Below are 24,249 nucleotides of genomic sequence, written 5' to 3' on the forward strand. Positions count from 1 at the left end.
TTCCCGGAGGAGCATTTGCTACTATACCACAAGTGTCTTTAACATACCTCATACGTTTGAGGTGGAACCACGTGAGTGTGCTGCATATCTTTTTATTTAAAGTCACCTAGTCTGTCGTTTATTGCATTAGGTGCACCCCCTGTGCGCTTGTCTTTTCTCTATTCCGTAGAATACCTGGGAGGATCCTCTCCGGAAGAGGTGAATCTTTTTTGTATGGACTGAGCTGCACTCCGTGGGGATTGTTTGGAAAAGAGCCTAAGGAAACCTATTAGACATTCTCTCCAAAGGACTGCCTACCTACCTAGATAAGTATATTCACTTGCTGTTACCATACTAGTTTCACTTGTGTAAATATATATTATGTATCCAGTGGAGGTGTAGAGATCTGGCATATTCTAGATCCATTACCAGACAACATATAGATATATAGATTGTATAATCATCCTGTGGTATCTACATCCTTGTACACCTATAATACACTATATCACCACACAGAGTCAGTGATATACACATATTGGTACTCATTCCTAGTCTATCTATATCTAGCACCGTTTTACTCTCTATTCCTGATATATAAACACACATACACATATACACACACAACAAATACTTATCCGAAAATGCTTTTTTTCTGAACTAACTGTTAATGGGCCACCACAATTTTTTTTAGAATGAATAGAGCCTTAAGAGTGCAATAAAATACAAGCATTTACTGCTTACCTTTCAAAAACAATGGACTGGTTTGTGTGTATTCTTTGCACTTCATCTGACCTTGCTGTTTGCGGGATTCAATATGTTGCTTCACTCTTGAGTCAATAGTTTCTTTAAGTAACATGCAGACTTCCTGCAATACACAAAACTGTAAATATAATAATGGCAATATATAATTCATATTTAAACATAAATTGAAACAACATCTGCTCTCATGGATATCAAACAATTGCAAACACAACACAGGTTTATCCAAAAATAATAATAATAAAATTATATATATATATATATATATATATATATATATACACACACATACTATGCAAAAAAGGCAGCACGCACTGGTCATTTGTAAGTAAAATTTAGCTTTTAATAATACAAAAAGTTAAAATCTTGGGAAAAACCTGACGTTTCGATGCCTAACTGGCATCTTTTTCAAGTGTCCCAAAAGGTAAATCCAAAGTGGTCACACCAGCTATGTTCCCCATGAGAGCATAAAACTACTGGCTGAATGTGTTATATTTATACAAGTCATAGCTGACATCGAGGCTGTGTTCAGCTGTGGATAATCACTTGCAAATCTGATCAGCTGGTTCCGTTCCCACACACAAGCTTTATACTTCATTGTGCTGTTAGTTGAGCAACTGCATGGCTAATTTGCATATGTGGGAGTGATCTGCACCGGAGTAGTGTCCAATGATCTTGCGATGTTTTCAGGTGTCATCATACACGCCCACTTGTCTCTGCTGTGAGTGAAACTTCCCCAAACAAAGGGATATTAGCCTGTGACTTATGAACTGCTTCTGGCACAACAATGCTGTATGTTTCACACAGGTTGGTGAGGGGTTACCTTTGTCAATCAACGTAGAAGCTGCATGTTCACCTTGGCGCATGATGTACTGAACATTGTACTGGGATGTAATACACATTCAAAAGTTGTAGTGAGGAGATCAAATGTCCCACCTATAGCGGGTACACCCTTGCATTTATTCATAAAGCAACAGCTAATGCAGGAATATCAGGAAATATCGATGGGGTGTAATACACATTCAATCTATTCAAATCAGACAACACGAATGCCCCACTTGTAGCGGGTACATCCCCATTGGCTAATATGAAGCTCCCATGCAAGATTAGCAGAAAATGCTTGATAGAGCACACAATCCAGCAACATGTGGGGGGTGGTGATGTTAAATAAATGACATCTAATAACACATTAGCCAAGTAGCAAAGGAAGAGAAAAAATGTAGAGTAGAAAAAAAAAAAAAAAGAAAAAAAAAAAAAAAAAGAAAAATGTTACAAACATAGTAGAAGCTGGAACAATGAGCAAATTAAAAAAAGTGTCCATTTTGTAATCCAATGATAGAAACATTTAATGCATTTTTATTCATACATTAGTGGATCATTTTTATCCAATGAACGGCCCCAAGTCCAATTTAATGTTTAATCCTTTAGGAGAGACGGTGTCCAACATGTAGATCCATCTGGACTCTAGTCTAAGTAACATATTGTTGCGGTCTCCCCCCCTTTTTGGAATAGGTAGATGATCAATAATCATGCAGCGTAGACTGGAGATGCTATGTTTCTGTGTAGCAAAGTGTCGGGCAACTGGGAGATCAGATGTTCCATTCTTCAGTGCCTCCCTAATTGAGCATCTGTGATTCGCCATTCTATCTTTGAAAGGGGTGGTCGTTTTCCCCACATAGACCAGAGAACAGGGGCAAATTAGGATATATATGACATATGAGCTGTTACAATTCAGACGGTAACGAATGGTATATCTTTTATTCTTGTGTGGATGTTGAAAAGAATCTCCAACTTGCATGGAATTACAGTTAACACAATCACCGCATTTGTAGCAACCACTTTTTCCAGATTTTAACCACGTATCACCTTGATGGGTACTTTTGGGATCATTTTTTACCAGTAGGTCCCTGATACTCCTCGCCCGTCTGTAAACCACTCTTGGAGTGTTAGTTTTCCAGGATGCCAGGCTCTTGTCGGTCTCAAGTAAGTCCCATCTATTGTGAATGGAATCCCTTATGGTCTCATGCGATGAAGAGAATGTGGTGATGAAGTTTAACTTCTCTTCAGTCGTGTTTTTTCTTTCCTTATGTTTTAGGAGCGAATCTTGGTTACACCTGTGGAGTTTCTGTCTCGCCATATTAATATCCTTAATGTCATATAGCCTTTCCTCCAATTTCTTACACATAGCATCCAATTGTTTACTGCAGATTTTTGGTTCGGAATTATTCCTGATTACTCGCGTGAGTTGGTAGGAGATAATGCCTAACTTTTGGTGTCGTGGGTGATAGCTAGATGCCAGCAGCAGCGAGTTTCTGTCAGTGCTCTTAGTGTATAAAGATGTACCAAATCTAATGTGTTGTTCAGTTCTGACGTTAAAAATATTAAAATCTAAAAAGTGTATTTGTTCATGATCACATTCCATTTTGAACCTAATAGGGCCTTTGATCTGATTCAGGTGTTCTACCCATAGTATCAAATCCTGTTCACTGCCACGCCAAATCAAAAACAAGTCATCTATGTATCTAGTGCACATCAGGATGTTGGGATGTGTGTAGGGTTGCATAATGTGATGCTCATACCAGAGCATAAAGATATTGGCATAGACAGGGGCCATGTTCGAGCCCATGGCTGTCCCTGCTATCTGCAAATAAAAATTACTTTCAAAAGAGAAATAATTTTTAGTTAAGCAATGTTCCATAAGTTCCAAAAGGAACTCTAATGGAGGACCCCTATAGTCTGGGTTCCCCGTGGCCATGGATCTAACAGCCTCCAAGCCATCCAAGTGGGGGAAGACAGTATTGAGGCTGTCAACGTCCATGGTCACGAGGATATCCCCATCAGTCAATAAATGAAAAGTTTGTAGTTTACGTATCATCGCAGATTAATCTTGTAAATATGATCTCAAATTAGTAACTAGGGGTTGAAGGTGATGGTCAATGTACTTCACTAATCCTGAGCATATAGAGTCCCTGGCGGACACAATAGGTCACCCAGGTGGGTGTGTCAGTGACTTATGTATTTTGGGTAATAGGTATAGTATTGGTGTTTTTGGAAAGTCTATGGATAGAAAGTCACTTTCTTGTGTGGTAAGATATCCCATATGGAGTCCAAAATCAATGGATTTATCAACAAGTTTTTTATAAGACAATGTGGGGTTAAAAGATAACCTTTTATAAGTTGAGGCATCGGAAAGTTGGCGGAGTGCCTAGAGCTTATAGTCATCGTCGTTTTGAATCACGATGGCACCCCCCTTATCAGCAGGGTGTATGGTAATTGTCGGGTCATGCATCAATGTATCAAGGGCCACCTGTTCTGTTTTAGTTATATTTGAATAAACTGGTTTAGACTTCTTTTTTAAGTCAGTTCTAATCATCCTTGTAAAACTGCGTATGGAGGGATATAAAGTAGGTTGATCAAAAGTTGATGGTTTCTTAAAGCTGTAATTACAGTCAGCTTTATTTTGATCCTTGAAAAATTCTCTGATATTTAACTGTCTTTTAAAACGGTAAATGTCAACCTCAGTCTGGAAATTATCCGGCTTAGGTGTGGGTATAAAAGACAAACCCTTGTTCAATACTTTGTTTTCATCAAAGGACAAGGGTCTAATGCTCAAATTATACACTATGTCAGTTTTTTGTGAGTGATTTTTCTTCTTGTACCCCCCTCGTCTTATATGCCTCCTTCCAAGTTTTTTGACTGACTAGTAGTAAATGAGTTTGTGTTTGCTGATCTAGTGGTAAATGTACACCCTTGGGGTTGTGTGGTCCCTATCTTAGTTTTAACAATGTAAAAATGAAGCTCTCCAAAAAGCCAAAGTTCCAATATTTATTTTAGAGAGTGCAGAGTCAAACAGCCACAACGTTTCGGGGAGCCATGCCTCTTTATCTATCTATCTATCTATCTATCTATCTATCTATCTATCTATCTTAGTTTTACCAGAATTAGAATCACTGCCTGAGCTTTCCCAACTGCTGATGTCTATGGTGTCAACAGTGTTCTTGATAACTCTTGTTTGTGTACGTCGCCTAGGGATATGTTCCCTACGTCTATCGTCACTCCCATAAAGCCATTTGTATAACCTTTTTTCTCTGTAGTCTGTCTCTACTGTGCAGAGTTTTTTATTTTTAAAAGCCAGCAATTCACTATTATATTTCTTGACTAGTGTATCTAATTTGGTGATCCAATTGTCAGTTTTATCATCTATTAACACCTGATAACTTTCAGCCTTAATTATCTCTATCTCAACTTGTATTTTATCCTCTAAACGGGAGACTTCCTGTATGGTGAGTAAAATTAGATCATAGGAGCATTTATTAAGGAAGCAGCAAAATTCAGGATTAGTTCTTCCTAGTGTAGGCACATTAGCAATCCTAAAGCCCCTTGGTATTTGTTTTTATAATAGTTAGACAAATAAACAGTGTGTAGGATGTAATCAATTTTGCGTTTGTTTAAATTCAAAAGTTTGTGATAAATATCAATAGGGATATCTCCCCTTAACTCACGCAAGTCAGTGATGTTCAGGATCCGTGCAGCATCATCATCAGTGAACATCAACGTGTCAGTGTTCACTTGATCATCATCTATCCGATGTGTATTAACTCCTGGGGGGGAGTAACTGATCGCACCAGCTTCCATAGAAAAAATAAGGAAAAAAATATGGAAAAAAGGCTGCTAAAAACAACAACAGCTCAAGAGAGTTTTGAGACTGAAGCAGAAAAATGCTGTCACAGTGAACAGAGCTCACACTGCTGTGTGTCTTCAGGAAACAGCTTCTATGAATTCCATAAAAGGAATGCAAAAATGTAATAGTCAAAAAAATATAATGTAATAAATGCTTGGGTGCAATTTCCAAAAAATATATAAAGCAAAGTCCTGTGTAGGAATGCACACCATATAGTTTCACTCACAGCAGAGACAAGTGGGCGTGTATGATGACACCTGAAAACATCGCAAGATCATTGGACACTACTCTGGTGCAGATCACTCCCACATATGCAAATTAGCCATGCAGTTGCTCAACTAACAGCACAATGAAGTATAAAGCTTGTGGGTGGGAACGGAACCAGCTGATCAGATTTGCAAGTGATTATCCACAGCTGTACACAGCCTCGATGTCAGCTATGACTTGTATAAATATAACACATTCAGCCAGTAGTTTTATGCTCTCATGGGGAACACCACATAGCTGGTGTGACCACTTTGGATTTATCTTTTGGGACATTTGAAAAAGATGCCAGTTAGGCATCGAAACGTCATGTTTTTCCCAAGATTTTAACTTTTTGTATTATTAAAAGCTAAATTTTACTTACAAATGACCAGTGAGTGCTGCCTTTTTTGCATAGTACATACTGTTTTGACATTGCACCCTGGCAGCTGCTACTAAATATATGGTGTGCATTCCTACACAGGACTTTGAGATATATATATATAATTATTGGCACCCTTTTAGTCAATACTTTGCGTTACCTCCCTTATGCCAAGTTAACAGCTCTGAGTCTTCTCCTATAATGCCTGATGAGTTTGAAGAATACATGGCAAGGGATCTGGGACCAATTCTCCATACAAAATCTCGCCAGAGCCTTCAAATTTCAAGATTGATACTGGTGGACTCTCCTCTTTAGTTCACCCCACAGGTTTTCTATGGGGTTTAAGTCAGGGGACTGGGGTGACCATGGCAGGACCTTGATTTTGTGGTCCATAAACAATTTTTGTGTTGATTTTGATGCATGTTTTGAATAATTGTCCTGCTGGAAGATCCAGCCACGACCCATTTTAAGCTTTCTGGCAGAGGCAGTCAGGTGTTCATTTAATATCTGTTGATATTTGAGTCCATGATGCCATGTATCCTAACAAAATGTCCAGGTCCTCTGGCAAAAAAACGGTCCCAATACATTAAAGAGCCACCACCATATTTAACCATGGGCATGAGGTACTTTTCCATATGGCTACCTCTCTGTGTGCGCCAAACCCACCTCTGATGTTTATTGTCAAAAACTAAAATTATGCTTACCCGATAATTGCATTTCCATCTGTGGGAGGAGAGTCCACTGCTTCATTCATTACTTGTGGGAATTAAGAACCTGGCCACCAGGAGGAGGCAAAGACATCCCAGCCAAATGTTGAAATACCTACTCCACTCCCCTCATCCCCCAGTCATTCTGCCAAGGCAACAAGGAACAGTAGGAGAAATATCAGGGTATAAATGGTGCCAGAAGAATAATATTAAATTTAGGTACGCCCACCGGAGCAAACGGGCGGACACAGTGGACTCTCCTCCCACAGATGGAAATTAAATGATCAGGTAAGCAGAATTTAAGTTGTCCATCTTAATCGGAGGAAAGTCCACTGCTTCATTCATTACTTGTGGAACAAATACCCAAGCTCTAGAGGACACTGAATGAACAAAAACGGGAGGGTAAAAGGAGGCAGACTCTATACTGAGGGCATCACAGCCTGCAGAACTTTTCTCCCAAAAACAGCTTCCGCCGAAGCAAAAACATCAAATTTGTAAAACTTTGCAAAAGTATGTAAGGAGGACCAAGTAGCAGCCTTACAAATCTGCTCCACAGAGGCCTCGTTCATAAAGGCCCATGAAGAGGCCACAGCGCTAGTTGAGTGAGCCGTAATCCTCTGAGTAGGCTTATGTCTCGTTGTCTCATTGGCCAAATGGATAATGCTCCTCAAACAAAAAGACAGAGAAGTGGAGGAGGCCCTTTGCCCCCTACGCTTCCCTGAATACACCACAAATAAGGACGAAGTCTGTCTGAAATCTTTTGTGGCCTGAAGATAAAACTTCAAGGCTCGAACCACATCCAATTTATGCAGTAACCTTTCCTTAGACGAAGAAGGGTTAGGACACAAAGAAGGAACTACTATCTCCTGATTGATGTTACGATCTGACACCACTTTGGGAAGAAATCCTCTGCAACACCTTAAGAACCAAATTTAAGCTCCAAGGCGGGGCAGAATTTCTAAAGACAGGTCTGATTCTAGACTAAGCCTGAACAAAGGACTGAATATCAGGAAGCTCCGCTAGCTTCTTGTGTAACAGTACCGATAACACTGAAATCTGTCCTTTTAAAGAACTTGCGGCAAGACCCTTGTCCAGTCCATCCTGGAGAAAAGAATCCTGGATACCCTAACCTTGTGCCAGGTATATCCATGTTCCTCACACCAGGATAATCCACACCTTATCATAGATGCGACAAATGACCGGCTTCCTGGCCTGGATGAGAGTATCAATTACTCTCTCTTGGCCAAGACTAGGCATTCAATCTCCACGCAGTCAGCCTCAGAGAATCGAGATTTTGCTGTAGAAAGGGACACTGAACCAACAGATCTCTGCGACAGGGCAACCTCCATGGAGGAGAAGATGACATCCCCACCAAATCCGCAAACCACGTCCTCCGCGGCCACAACGGAGCAATCAGAATGGTCGAAACTTGCTCCTGTTTGATGTGGACCACCACTCGAGGAAGAAGTGGCAATGGTGGAAAAATGTAAATTAGGTTGAACTCCCAAGGCACCGATAAGGCATCTATCAGCTCTGCCTGTGGGTCCCTGGACTGCGACTCATATATGGGTAGCTTGAAGTTGAGTCTGGACGCCATGAGCTCTATCTCCGGTGTCCCACATCTGATGCAGATCTCCACAAACACCTTGGGATGGAGAGACCATTCCCCTGGATGAAACAATTGTCGGCTGAGAAAATCCGCTTCCCAGTTGTCCACACCCAGAATGTGGATTGCTGAGAGCGAACAATTGTCTCTGCCCACTCCAGAATCCGAGATACTTCCCTCATGGCTAGGGAGCTTCTCGTCCCCCCGGATGGTTTATGTAAGCCACCAAGGTAATGTTGTCCGACAGGAATCTAATGAACGACCCCAGAGGGGGCCAAGCACTCAGAGCGTTGAATATCGCTCAAAGTTCCAGAATATTTATTGGGAGAGTCGACTCCTCTCGAGTCCACTTACCCTGTGCCCTTCTGGCACCCCAAACAGCTCCCCATCCTGACAGACTTGCGTCCGTGGTCACAATCTCCCAGGATGGCCTCAAGAAGGATGTTCCCTGGGCCAGCTGTCCCAAACGGATCCACCAAGAGGGGGATTCCCTCACTCGGCTATCCAGAGAGATCTGTTGGGATAGATCTGAGTGATCGCCGTTCCATTGTCTCAACATGCATAACTGAAGAGGTCTGAGATGGATCCTGGCGAATGGAATGACATCTATGCTGGATACCATGAGCCCAATCACCTCCATACACCTGGCCACGGATGGCCTTGAGGAGGTCTGAAGGGCAAGACAGCTGGACGCAATCTTGGAATGTCTCTGCTCTGTCAACAATATCATCATCGATATGGAATCTATTATCGTACCCAGGAACGCCACCCTGTTGCTGGGAACCAGAGAACTCTTTCCTTCGTTTATCTTCCATCAATGGGATTGAATGAGAAGAAGAAGAGCCCTCGAGAGGTCCTCCGCGAGACTGCATGACGGAGCCTGGCATAGAGACAGTCTTCCCCCACGCCATCCAGTGACAGATCGGGGGCCGCCCCTTCATGATGAATTTGTCTCGGCAGACTCCTTCTTGGTCTTGTTCCAAGAGTTAGCTGGCTTCCAAGATGCTTTGGACTGCTCGGTCTTTGCAGCAGGCTGCTGTCGTTGAGACTTGTCCGAACGAAAGGGACGAAAAGTAGAGCCCTTGGGCTTATTCTTCTTATCCTGCGGAGGGAAAGCACCCTTGCCTCCCGTGACCGTGGATATGATAGAGCCCAGGCCTGGACCAAAAAGAACCTTCCCCTGAAATGGAAGGGATAGTAATCTAGACTTCGAAGTCATGTCAGCAGACCACGACTTTAACCATAGAGCCCTACGGGCTAAAACAGAGAAACCTGATGTCTTAGCATTCAGGCGAATAACCTGCATTAGCATCACAGATAAAAGAATTTGCGACCCTTAAGGCCTTAATCTTTTCCTGAATCTCCTAGAGGGGAGTCTCCACCTTGACCATAGCTGACAGTGCATCATACCAACAGGTAGCCGATCCGATTGCCGCTGCCGGTTGGAAAACAAACCCTGTGAGTTGGAACATCTTTCTCAACATGGATTCCAACTTCTTATCCATGGGCTCTTTGAACGTCGAACTATCCTCGAGGGGAATAGTCGTACGCTTAGCGAGTGTGGATATCGCTCCATCCACCTTAGGAATAGCCCCCATAGCCCAAGCTGAGAGTCCGGAACAGGGAAAAGCTTTTTAAAAGAGGTAGAGGGAGAAAAGGACGAGCCCAGTTTATCCCACTCATTCTTAATAATCGTTGCCATCTTCACAGGAACTGAAAAGGTCTGAGGCACCACCCTGTCCTCGTAAACCCTACCTAGCTTAGGGATCGAAGGTTCTTCCAGAAGTTTCGGTTCGGGAACCTCCAACGTAGCAAGCACTTCTTTCAGTAAAAAGCGCAAATGCTCCATCTTAAACTTAAAATCTTGCTCCTCCGTAGCCAGAGTTCTAGAAGACGCAGATTCCGTCCCAGAGAGAGTGCCCTCAGACGAGTCGGAGGCGTCCTCCTCGTCAGATAATCTCTCAGAGACATCCAACGGAGTAGATGACCCTTGGGACGGAAAACTATGTCTTTCCCTTCACTTGTTCTTCACAGGGCGTGGTAGGGCATGGAAGGTCGCAGAAACCGCATCTTGCAACTGGGCAGCGAAATCTGGTGGCCATGAGGCCCCTCCCATGGGACGATTAGTAGGGCCTTGGGGAGCTACATGTGTAATATGAGGTGAATGTTGGGAACGCACCTCGCGGGACGGAGAACCCTCAAAGGTGGACGGGTCAGAGTCCTCCATAGCTTGCACCCTTAATACGGACTGTGATAAATTAAATGGCATGTTTATATACCAATGGCCGGGGCACTCACCATCTTCTATGACCCGGACCACAGAGAAACCGTTACGTCTCCCGCAAATTCCGATCAGAAAAGAGGAAGTTGAAGAGGCCACACCCGGTCACTTGATCTTACCCATTGTGATGATGTGTTACCTCATAATGATACCCCTGTGAAACAGGAAGTCATGGTTGAACACTTTCCTGTTCCTAGTCACCCAGGTGTACTAAAACATTTAAAATATCAATGGGAATATACTTCAAATATATTTTTCTCATATGAATTCATGGGGTGCCAGTAATTGTGCCACACATATATTTAAAAAAAAGTTTATTTTTTATATAATGCTGTGTTGTGTTTGCAATTGATTGATATCCATGAGAATGAGTATTTTTGTGCATTTGTTGAACAAAAGAACAAAATGTTAAATAATAAAGAAATGTTTTCACAGCCTTCTTTGCTCATATTTACCAAGGGTGCCAATATGTATAAGCCTTGACTTATGGTTACATAGCTTTGAGGTAAAGGATAGTAAATGACATACAATTATAAACTGAGAATACATAAGGTGCCTAAACTTTCCTCAACCAGAATGAAAGGCAAACAAGAAGCCGGTATCCCTATTTCCTATGGCAGTTTCCAAATATAATCTGAAAGTTGTACATCAAGCCTATTTAGAATGGGTTTGAATCTTTGTTTATAATATAAAATAATCGAACAACTATCTCAGAATAAATATTTCAATGTTTAACAAATTTACCAAGAATGATGAGCTAATCCTTAAGACTTGGATACAGAATAATGTTTTCAACTCTAAAAGTAGTCTATTAGACTTTTCACATGGTTAGAGCCAAAAACAAAACAAAGGTCCAGAGAAATGTTGTTTAAGAGCATGCAAGACCAATGATCCCAAGAAGGAATAAGATGCCTATGGAAAGAACATCTTAGTAAAACACTGTTTTGTAAGGAAAAAATCTTGAGAGGCCATATGAGCAATGGTGAAACCTTAAAGAGATAGTAAACCCAATTTTTTTTCTTTCATGATTCGGATAGAGTATGTAATTTTAAGCAACTTTATAATTTATTCCTATTATCAATTTCTCTTCGTTCTCTTGTTATCTTTATTTAAAAAGGCAGGAATGAAGGCTTTGGAGCCGGCCTATTTTTTGTTCAGTACCCTGGATAGGGCTTGCTGATTGGTGCATGCATTTAGCCATCCAATCAGCAACTGCAACCCAGGTTCTCAACCTAAAATTGGCCGGCTCTAAAGCTTTTATTCCTGCTTTTTCAAATAAAGATAGCAAGAGAACAAATAAAAATTGATAATAGAAGTAAATTGAAAGCTACTTAAAATTGCATGCTCTATCTGAATTATGAAAGAAAAAATTTGAGTTTAGTATCCCTTTAATCTTGACAAATAATTCTTCCTGATCATGTACCAGTTATATTGAAAATGAGTTCATTTACCTCTAAATATAAAAATAGTAGAATATATTTTCCAGATTACTTATGTAAAAAACATAATTTATGTAAGAACTTACCTGATAAATTCATTTCTTTGATATTGGCAAGAGTCCATGAGCTAGTGACGTATGGGATATACAATCATGCTAGGAGGGGCAAAGTTTCCCAAAACTCAAAATGCCTATAAATACACCCCTCACCACACCCACAATTCAGTTTAATGAATAGCCAAGTAGTGGGGTGATAGAAAAAGGAGTAAAAAGCATCAAAAAAGGAACTGGAAATATAATTGTGCTTTAAACAAAAAAACATAACCACCATAAAAAGGATGGGTCTCATGGACTCTTTCCAATATGAAAGAAATTAATTTATCAGGTAAGTTCTTACATAAATTATGTTTTCTTTCATGTAATTGTCAAGAGTCCATGAGCTAGTGACGTATGGGATAGTAATACCCAAGACGTGGTACTCCACAGAAGAGTCACTAGAGAGGGAGGGATACAAATAAAAACAGCCATTTTCCGCTGCAAAAATTAAATAAACATCCAAAATAAGTTTTTGTCATAATTGAAAAGAAAAAACTTAAAACATAAGCAGAGGAATTAAACTGAAACAGCTGCCTGAAGAACTTTTTTTACCATAAACTGCTTCTGAAGAGGCAAATACATCAAAACGGTAGAATTTAGTAAATGTATGCAAAGAAGACCAAGTTGCTGCTTTGCAAATCTGATCAACTGAAGCTTCATTCTTAAAAGCCCACAAAGTGGAGACTGATCTAGTAGAATAAGCTGTGATTCTCTGAGGCGGAGCCTGACCCGACTCCAAATAAGCCTGATGAATCAAAAGCTTTAATCAAGATGCCAAGGAAATGGCAGAAGCTTTCTGACCTTTCCTAGAACCAGAAAAAACAACAAACAGACTAGAAGTCTTCCTGAAATCTTTAGTAACTTTAACATAATATTTCAAAGCTCTTACAACATCCAGAGAATGTAAGGATCTCTCCAAAGAATTCTTAGCATTAGGACACAAAGAGGGAACAACAATTTCCCTATTAATGTTGTTAGAATTCACAACTTTAGGTAAAAATTGTAATTAAGTCCGCAAAACTGCTTTATCCTGATGGAAAATCAGAAAAGGAGACTCACAAAAAAGCGTAAATCATTCGGAAACTCTTCTAGCAGAAGAGATAGCCTAAAGGAACAACACTTTCCAAGAAAGTAGTTTAATATCCAAAGAATGCATAGGCTCAAAAGGAGGAGCCAGTAAAGCCTTCAAAACCAAATTAAGACTCCAAGGAGGAGAGATTGATCTAATGACAGGTTTGATACGGACCAAAGCCTGTACAAAACAGTGAATATCAGGAAGCTTAGCAATCTTTCTGTGAAATAAAACAGAAAGAGCAGAGATTTGTCCCTTCAAGGAACTTGCAGACAAACCTTTATCCAAACTGTAAAATTCTAGGAATTCTACAAAAATGCCAAGAGAATTTACACCATGAAATATAAGTCTTTCAAACTCGATAATAAATCTTCCTAGAAACAGATTTACGAGCCTGTAGCATAGTATCGATCACTGAGTCAGAGAAACCTCTATGACTAAGCACTAAGCGTTCAATTTCCATACCTTCAAATTTAACAATTTGAAATCCTGATGGAAAAACGGTCCTTGAGGCAGAAGGCCTGGTTTAAAGAAAGTGGCCAAGGTTGGCAACTGGACATCCGGACAAAATCTGCATACCAGAACCTGTGAAGCCATGCTGATGCTAAAAGAAACACAAATGATTGTTCCATGATGATCTTGGAGATCACTCTTGGAAGAAGAACTAGAGGCGGGAAGATATAAGCAGGTTGAGCCTGAGGATCCCTGGACCTGGACAAGTACCTGGGAAGTCTCTTGTTTAGATGGAAAGCCATCAGATCTATTTCTGGAAGACCCCACATCTGAAAAAACACATCTGGATGGAGAGACCACTCCCCCGGATGTAAAGTCTGACGGCTGAGATAATCCGCTTCCCAATTGTCTACACCTGGGATATGTACCGCAGAAATTAGACAAGAGCTGGATTCCGCCCAAGAAAGTATCCAAGGTACTTCTTTCATAGCTAGGGGACTGTGAGTCCAACCCTTATGATTGACATATGCCACAGTTGTGAAATTGTCTGTCTGAAAAAAAATGAATAGTTCTCTCTTCAACAGAGGCCAAACCTGAAGAGCCCTGAAAATAGCACAGAGTTCTAAATTATTGATTGGTAACCAGACAGCTACCCAACCTGAAATACTTGCATCTGTTGTGATTACAATCCAGGTTGGATGAACAAAAGAAGTCCCTTGAACTATACGATGGTGATCTAACCACCAAGTCAGAGAGAGTCGAACATTGGGATTTAAGGATATTAATTGTGATATCCTTGTATAATCCCTGCACCATTAATTTAGCATACAAAGCTGAAGAGGTCTCATGTGAAAACGAGTAAAGGGGATCGTGTCCGATGTTGCAGTCATGAGACCTAAAACTTCCATGCACATAGCCACTGAATGGAATGATTGAGACTGAAGGTTTCGACAAGCTGAAACCAATTTAATTTGTCTCTTGTCTGTTAGAGACAGAGTCATGGACACTGAATCTGTCTGAAAACCAAAAACATAATTTATGCTTACCTGATAAATTTATTTCTCTTGTAGTGTATCCAGTCCACGGATCATCCATTACTTGTGGGATATTCTCCTTCCCAACAGGAAGTTGCAAGAGGATCACCCACAGCAGAGCTGCTATATAGCTCCTCCCCTCACTGCCATATCCAGTCATTCGACCGAAACAAGACGAGAAAGGAAAAACCATAGGGTGCAGTGGTGACTGTAGTTTAATTAAAATTTAGACCTGCCTTAAAAGAACAGGGCGGGCCGTGGACTGGATACACTACAAGAGAAATAAATTTATAAGGTAAGCATAAATTATGTTTTCTCTTGTTAAGTGTATCCAGTCCACGGATCATCCATTACTTGTGGGATACCAATACCAAAGCTAAAGTACACGGATGATGGGAGGGACAAGGCAAGAACTTAAACGGAAGGAAACACTGCCTGTAGAACCTTTCTCCCAAAAACAGCCTCCGAAGAAGCAAAAGTGTCAAATTTGTAAAATTTTGAAAAGGTGTGAAGCGAAGACCAAGTCGCAGCCTTGCAAATCTGTTCAACAGAGGCCTCATTTTTAAAGGCCCAGGTGGAAGCCACAGCTCTAGTAGAATGAGCTGTAATCCTTTCAGGGGGCTGCTGTCCAGCAGTCTCATAGGCTAAGTGTATTATGCTCCGAAGCCAAATGGAGAGAGAGGTTGTCGAAGCTTTTTGACCTCTCCTCTGTCCAGAGTAAACGACAAACAGGGCAGATGTTTGACGAAAATCTTTAGTAGCCTGTAAGTAAAACTTCAAGGCACGGACTACGTCCAGATTATGCAAAAGACGTTCCTTCTTTGAAGAAGGATTAGGACACAATGATGGAACAACAATATCTTGATTGATATTCCTGTTAGAAACCACCTTAGGTAAAAACCCAGGTTTGGTACGCAGAACTACCTTGTCTGAATGAAAAATCAGATAAGGAGAATCACAATGTAAGGCAGATAACTCAGAGACTCTTCGAGCCGAGGAAATAGCCATCAAAAACAGAACTTTCCAAGATAAAAGTTTAATATCAATGGAATGAAGGGGTTCAAACGGAACTCCCTGAAGAACTTTAAGAACCAAGTTTAAGCTCCACGGGGGAGCAACAGTGTTAAACACAGGCTTAATCCTAACCAAAGCCTGACAAAATGCCTGGACGTCTGGAACTTCTGCCAGACGCTTGTGCAAAAGAATAGACACAGCAGAGATCTGTCCTTTTAAAGAACTAGCTGATAAGCCTTTGTCCAAACCCTCTTGGAGAAAGGACAATATCCTAGGAATCCTAACCTTACTCCATGAGTAACTCTTGGATTCACACCAATAAAGATATTTACGCCATATCTTATGGTAGATTTTCCTGGTGACAGGCTTCCGAGCCTGTATTAAGGTATCAATGACTGACTTGGAGAAGCCATGCCTTGATAGAATCAAGCGTTCAATCTCCATGCAGTCAGTCTCAGAGAAATTAGATTTGGATGATTGAAAGGACCTTGTATTAGAAGGTCCTGCCTCAGAGGCAGAGTCCATGGTGGAAGAGATGACATGTCCACTAGGTCTGCATACCAGGTCCTGCGTGGCCACGCAGGCGCTATCAGAATCACTGATGCTTTCTCCTGTTTGATTTTGGCAATCAGTCGAGGGAGCAGAGGAAACGGTGGAAACACATAGGCCAGGTTGAAGAACCAAGGAGCTGCTAGAGCATCTATCAGCGTTGCTCCCGGGTCCCTGGACCTGGATCCGTAACAAGGAAGCTTGGCGTTCTTGACGCCATGAGATCCAGTTCTGGTTTGCCCCAACGATGGACCAGCTGAGCAAACACCTCCGGATGGAGTTCCCACTCCCCCGGATGAAAAGTCTGATGACTTAGAAAATCCGCCTCCCAGTTCTCTACGCCTGGGATGTAGATCGCTGACAGGTGGCAAGAGTGAGACTCTGCCCAGCGAATTATCTTTGAGACTTCTAATATCGCTAGGGAACTCCTGGTTCCCCCTTGATGGTTGATGTAAGCCACAGTCGTGATGTTGTCCGACTGAAATCTGATGAACCTCAGTGTTGCTAACTGAGGCCAAGCTAGAAGAGCATTGAATATTGTTCTTAACTCCAGAATATTTATTGGGAGGAGTTTCTCCTCCTGAGTCCATGATCCCTGAGCCTTCAGGGAGTTCCAGACTGCGCCCCAACCTAGAAGGCTGGCATCTGTTGTTACAATCGTCCAATCTGGCCTGCGAAAGGTCATACCCTTGGACAGATGGACCCGAGAAAGCCACCAGAGAAGAGAATCTCTGGTCTCTTGATCCAGATTTAGTAGAGGGGACAAATCTGAGTAATCCCCATTCCACTGACTTAGCATGCATAATTGCAGCGGTCTGAGATGCAGGCGCGCAAATGGCACTATGTCCATTGCCGCTACAATTAAGCCGATTACTTCCATGCACTGAGCCACTGACGGGCGTGGAATGGAATGAAGGACACGGCAAGCATTTAGAAGTTTTGATAACCTGGACTCCGTCAGGTAAATTTTCATCTCTACAGTTCATCTCTCTTGTGAGTGGTGATAGAGAACTCTTTTCCACGTTCACTTTCCACCCATGCGTCCTCAGAAATGCCAGAACTATCTCTGTATGAGACTTGGCAATTTGAAAGCTTGACGCCTGTGTCAGGATGTCGTCTAGATACGGAGCCACCGCTATGCCTCGCGGTCTTAGAACTGCTAGAAGTGAGCCCAGAACCTTTGCAAAAATTCTCGGGGCAGTGGCCAACCTGAAGGGAAGAGCTACAAATTGGTAATGCCTGTCTAGAAAGGCAAACCTTAGGAACCGATGATGATCTTTGTGAATCGGTATGTGAAGGTAGGCATCCTTTAAGTCCACTGTGGTCATGTACTGACCCTCTTGGATCATGGGTAGGATGGTCCGAATAGTTTCCATTTTGAATGATGGAACTCTGAGGAATTTGTTTAAGATCTTTAGATCCAAGATTGGTCTGAAGGTTCCCTCTTTCTTGGAACCACAAACAGATTTGAATAAAATCCCTGTCCTTGTTCCGTCTGCGGAACTGGATGGATCACTCCCATTACTAGGAGGTCTTGCACACAGCTTAGGAATGCCTCTTTCTTTATCTGGTTTGCTGATAACCTTGAAAGATGAAATCTCCCTTGTGGAGAAGAAGCTTTGAAGTCCAGAAGATATCCCTGAGATATGATCTCCAACGCCCAGGGATCCTGAACATCTCTTGCCCACGCCTGGGCGAAGAGAGAAAGTCTGCCCCCCACTAGATCCGTTTCCGGATAGGGGGCCATTCCTGCATGCTGTCTTGGGGGCAGCAGCAGGCTTTCTGGCCTGCTTGCCCTTGTTCCAGGACTGGTTAGGTTTCCAGGCCTGTCTGGAATGAGCAACAGTTCCCTCTTGTTTTGAAGCGGAGGAAGTTGATGCTGCACCTGCCTTGAAATTTCGAAAGGCACGAAAATTAGACTGTTTGGCCTTTGATTTGGCCCTGTCCTGAGGAACGGTATGACCCTTGCCTCCAGTAATGTCAGCAATAATTTCCTTCAAGCCAGGCCCGAATAAGGTCTGCCCCTTGAAAGGAATGTTGAGTAATTTAGACTTTGAAGTCACGTCAGCTGACCAGGATTTAAGCCATAGCGCCCTACGCGCCTGGATGGCGAATCCGGAATTCTTAGCCGTTAGTTTAGTCAAATGAACAATGGCATCAGAAACAAATGAGTTAGCTAGCTTAAGCGTTCTAAGCTTGTCAATAATTTCATTCAATGGAGCTGTCTGGATGGCCTCTTCCAGGGCCTCAAACCAGAATGCCGCCGCAGCAGTGACAGGCGCAATGCATGCAAGGGGCTGTAAAATAAAACCTTGTTGAATAAACATTTTCTTAAGGTAACCCTCAAATTTTTTATCCATTGGATCTGAAAAAGCACAACTGTCCTCAACCGGTATAGTGGTACGCTTTGCTAAAGTAGAAACTGCTCCCTCCACCTTAGGGACCGTCTGCCATAAGTCCCGTGTAGTGGCGTCTATTGGAAACATTTTTCTAAATATAGGAGGTGGGGAAAAGGGCACACCGGGTCTATCCCACTCCTTGCTAATAATTTCTGTAAGCCTTTTAGGTATAGGAAAAACGTCAGTACACACCGGCACCGCATAGTATCTATCCAGCCTACACAATTTCTCTGGAATTGCAACTGTGTTACAGTCATTCAGAGCAGCTAATACCTCCCCAAGCAATACACGGAGGTTCTCAAGCTTAAATTTAAAATTAGAAATCTCTGAATCAGGTTTCCCCGAGTCAGAGATGTCACCCACAGACTGAAGCTCTCCGTCCTCATGTTCTACATACTGTGATGCAGTATCAGACATGGCTCTAACATCATTTGCGTGCTCTGTATCTCTCCTAACCCCAGAGCTATCGCGCTTGCCTCTTAATTCAGGCAATCTAGATAATACCTCTGACAGGGTATTATTCATGATTGCATCCATGTCCTGCAAGGTAATCGCTATGGATGTCCCTGATGTAATTGGCGCAATATTAGCGTGCGTCCCCTGAGCGGGAGGCGAAGGGTCTAACACGTGGGGAGAGTTAGTTGGCATAACTTCCCCCTCAACAGAACCCTCTGGTGATAATTCTTTTATAGATAAAGACTAGTGATGCACCGAAATGGAAATTCTGGACCGAAACCGAATCCGAAAATCCGGGATGCACTTGGCCGAAAACCGAAACTGATACCGAAAATATACTTTTTCAAATTATTTTCAATTTTTTTTGCATAATTAGAGCCAATAAAAAAGCCCACACTTTTAAGATATTTTTGTCCAATTTTAGTGGGTTACTTTCAATAAAACAATAATATGCTACACAATAATTTTACCAAGAAAAAAAAAAAAAAAACAGGCAAAAAATGCCATTTTCGGCCAAAATGTTTCTGTGACCAAAATTTTGGTGGTGCAGCCCTACTTAAAACAATTATAAATATCAATATACTGTATTATCTTCATTTAGTTCTATGTAACAGAATCATAGTTTTTTTTTTTACCAATTATCCAAATAAAGTATAGTCTTAGAAAACTCAAATAATTTTACCGAAAATAACAGGCAAAAAAACCGAAAACCGAAATAGCCAAAAATGCAATTTTCTGCCGAAACTTTCTGTGGCCGAAATTTCGGTGCATCCCTAATAAAGACTGATCTTTACTGTTTAAGGTGAAATCAATACATTTAGTACACATTCTCCTATGGGGCTCCACCATGGCTTTCAAACATAATGAACAAGTAGGTTCCTCTGTGTCAGACATGTTTAAACAGACTAGCAATGAGACTAGCAAGCTTTGAAATAACAGTGAAAAAATGCAGTTACACTAACGAAATTTTTACAGTGTATGTAATAAGTTAGTAGAGCATTGCACCCACTTGCAAATGGATGATTAACCCCTTAATACGAAAAACGGAATAACAAATGACAAAAACGTTTTTTAAACAGTCACAACAACTGCCACAGCTCTACTGTGGCTTTTTACCTCCCTCAATAAGACTTTTGAAGCCTTTTGAGCCCTTCAGAGAAGTCCTGGATCATGCAGGAAGAAGCTGGATGTCTGTGTCTGTAATTTTTGCTGTGCAAAAAAACGCTAAAATAGGCCCCTCCCACTCATATTACAACAGTGGGAAGCCTCAGGGAACTGTTTCTAGGCAAAATTCAAGCCAGCCATTTGGAAAAAACTAGGCCCCAATAAGTTTTATCACCAAACATATGTAAAAAACGATTGAACATGCCAGCAAACATTTTAAAATACACTTTTATAAGAGTATGTATCTCTATTAATAAGCCTGATACCAGTCGCTATCACTGCATTTAAGGCTTTACTTACATTACTTCGGTAGCAGCATTTTCTAGCAAATTCCATCCCTAGAAAAATATTTTAACTGCACATACCTTATTACAGGAAAACCTGCACGCTATTCCCCCTCTGAAGTTACCTCACTCCTCAGAATATGTGAGAACAGCAAAGGATCTTAGTTACTTCTGCTAAGATCATAGAAAACACAGGCAGATTCTTCTTCCAAATACTGCATGAGATAAACAGTACACTCCGGTACCATTTAAAAATAACAAACTTTTGATTGAAGAAATAAACTAAGTATAAAACACCACAGTCCTCTTACGACCTCCATCTTAGTTGAGAGTTGCAAGAGAATGACTGGATATGGCAGTGAGGGGAGGAGCTATATAGCAGCTCTGCTGTGGGTGATCTTCTTGCAACTTCCTGTTGGGAAGGAGAATATCCCACAAGTAATGGATGATCCGTGGACTGGATACACTTAACAAGAGAAAAAGGTGACCCTTGTCTGAGGAATCAATTAACTTTTCGGTAAATTGATCCTCCAACCATGTCTTTGAAGAAACAACACTAGTTGATTTGTGTGAGATTCGGCAGAATGTAAAGACTGAGCTAGTACCAAGATATCGTCCAAATAAGGAAACACTGCAATACCCTATTCTCTGATTACAGAGAATAGGGCACCGAGAACCTTTGAAAAAGTTCTTGAAGCTGTTGCTAGGCCAAATGGAAGAGCGACAAATTGGTAATGCTTGTCTAGAAAAGAGAATCTCAGAAACCGATAGTGGTCTGGATGAATCGGAATATGAAGATATGCATCCTGTAAGTCTATTGTGGACATATAATGCCATTGCTGAACAAAAGGCAGAATAGTCCTTATAGTCACCATTTTGAAAGTTGGCACTCTTACAAATCGATTCAAAATTTTCAGATCCAAAACTGGCCTGAATGAATTTTCTTTCTTTGGAACAATGAATAGATTTGAATAAAACCCCAGACCCTGTTCCTGAAACAGAACTGGTATGATTACCCCTGAAAGCTCTAGATCTGAAACACACTTCAGAAAAGCCTGCGCCTTCACTGGATTTGCAGGAACGTGTGAGAGAAAAAATCTTCTCACAGGAGGTCTTACTCTGAATCCTATTTGATACCCTTGAGAGACAGTACTCTGAATCCACTGATTTTGGACAGAATCTGCCAAAATAGTGTTAGTTTTTCTTTATTTTGGGGTGTTTGGTGGGTGGGGGGTTTTACTGTTAGGGGGGAACTTTGTCTATTTTTAATGTAAAAGAGCTGTTTAACTTAGGGCAATGCCCTACAAAAAGCCCTTTAAAGGGCTATAGGTAGTTTAGCATTAGATTAGGGGATGTTTTTATTTATTTTTTTAGGGGGGGGGGGGGGTTTTTTTCATAGAGATTAGGTTTAATTTTTTTATTTTGGATAATGTGCTTATTTTTTTCTGTAGTTCTATTTTTTGTATTTAAAACATATAGACTGCCCTCTGGGCAGGCTTACCAACTAGTCCAGTATAAAAACGTTTAAAAACTTACTTAGAAGCTCCCAGTTTAGCACTGTTGAAAAGGTTAGCTGGAAAACCCACTAAAAGTGGGTCTATAACAAATAAAATGCAGACACTCCCCCCTCCCCTGCATATGAAAAGACTCTTTACACAAACAGGAGCAAGCTTGATTAGGTATACATCAGTATTCTCCTAAAACTTTGGGGCTTGGTTAGGAGTCTGAAAATCAGCGCAATGTTATTTAAAAATAAGCAAAAACATACTTTATGCTTACCTGATAAATTTATTTCTCTTGTGGTGTATCCAGTCCACGGATCATCCATTACTTGTGGGATATTCTCCTTCCCAACAGGAAGCTGCAAGAGGATCACCCACAGCAGAGCTGTCTATATAGCTCCTCCCCTAACTGCCACTACCAGTTATTCGACCGAAGACAAGCAAGAGAAAGGAGAAACTATAGGGTGCAGTGGTGACTGTAGTTTAAAAATAAAAAACACCTGCCTTAAAATGACAGGGCGGGCCGTGGACTGGATAAACCACAAGAGAAATAAATTTATCAGGTAAGCATAAATTATGTTTTCTCTTGTAAGGTGTATCCAGTCCACGGATCATCCATTACTTGTGGGATACCAATACCAAAGCTTTAGGACACGGATGAAGGGAGGGACAAGGCAGGCGCTTAAACGGAAGGCACCACTGCCTGCAAGACCTTTCTCCCAAAAATAGCCTCCGAAGAAGCAAAAGTATCAAATTTATAGAACTTTGAAAAAGTATGAAGCGAAGACCAAGTCGCCGCCTTACAAATCTGTTCAACAGAAGCCTCATTTTTAAAAGCCCATGTGGAAGCTACCGCTCTAGTAGAATGAGCTGTAATCCTTTCAGGAGGCTGCTGGCCAGCAGTCTCATAAGCTTAGCATATTATACTCCTTAGCCAAAAAGAAAGAGAGGTTGCCGAAGCCTTTTGGCCTCTCCTCTGTCCAGAGTAGACAACAAACAATGCAGATGTTTGACGAAAATCTTTAGTAGCTTGTAAATAAAACTTTAAAGCACGAACCACGTCAAGATTGTGTAAAAGACGTTCCTTCTTTGAAGAAGGATTAGGACACAGTGACGGTACAACAATCTCCTGATTGATATTTTTATTAGATACCACCTTAGGTAAAAAACCAGGTTTGGTACGTAACACTACATTATCTGCATGAAAAATGAGATAAGGGGAATCACATTGTAAAGCAGATAACTCTGAAACTCTTCGAGCCGAGGAGATAGCTACTAAAAACAGAACCTTCCAGGAAGAGAGCTTAATATCTATGGAATGCAAAGGTTCAAACGGAACCCCTTGAAGAACCTTAAGAACTAAATTTAAACTCCAAGGCGGAGCAACAGGTTTAAACACAGGCTTGATTCTGACTAAAGCCTGACAAAACGCCTGCACGTCTGGAACCTCAGCCAGACGTTTGTGCAAAAGAATAGACAGAACAGAAATCTATCCTTTTAAGGAACTAGCTGACAAACCCTTCTCCAATCCTTCTTGGAGAAAAGATAATATCCTAGGAATCCTGACTTTACTCCATGAGTAACCCTTGGATTCACACCAATGAAGATATTTACACCATATCTTATGATAGATTTTCCTAGTGACAGGCTTTCGCGCCTGTATTAAGGTATCAATGACTGACTCGGAGAAACCACGCTTTGATAAAATCAAGCGTTCAATCTCCAAGCAGTCAGCCGCAGAGCAATTAGATTTGGATGGTTGAATGGACCCTGAAGTAGAAGGTCCTGCCTCAGAGGCAGAGTCCAGGGTGGAAAGGATGACATGTCCAACAGATCTGCATACCAAGTCCTGCGTGGCCACGCAGGTGCTATCAAAATTACCGATGCTCTCTCCTGTTTGATCTTGGCAATCAGACGAGGGAGCAGAGGAAACGGTGGAAAACACATAAGCCAAGTTGAAGGACCAAGGCGCTGCTAGAGCATCTATCAGCGCTGCCTTGCGATCCCTGGACCTGGATCCGTAACAAGGAAGCTTGGCGTTGTGGCGAGACGCCATGAGATCCAGTTCTGGTTTGCCCCAAAGTTGAATCAACTGTGTAAACACCTCCGGATGAAAATCTGCCTCCCAGTTCTCTACTCCTGGGATATGG

General features: G+C 41.5%; 1 protein-coding gene across 1 annotated transcript in view; it reads right to left on the minus strand.

The window, feature by feature from the left end:
* Positions 1–24,249, minus strand: part of SLX4IP (SLX4 interacting protein) — a 700,517-nt gene that overhangs the window by 370,696 nt on the left and 305,572 nt on the right. The window contains exon 3 of the mRNA XM_053712149.1: positions 721–844. Coding sequence (XP_053568124.1) covers positions 721–844 — 124 coding nt within the window. The remainder of the gene's footprint in view (positions 1–720; positions 845–24,249) is intronic.

The sequence above is a fragment of the Bombina bombina genome, chromosome 4 (assembly GCF_027579735.1).
Source record: "Bombina bombina isolate aBomBom1 chromosome 4, aBomBom1.pri, whole genome shotgun sequence".
Taxonomy (NCBI): Eukaryota; Metazoa; Chordata; class Amphibia; order Anura; family Bombinatoridae; genus Bombina; species Bombina bombina.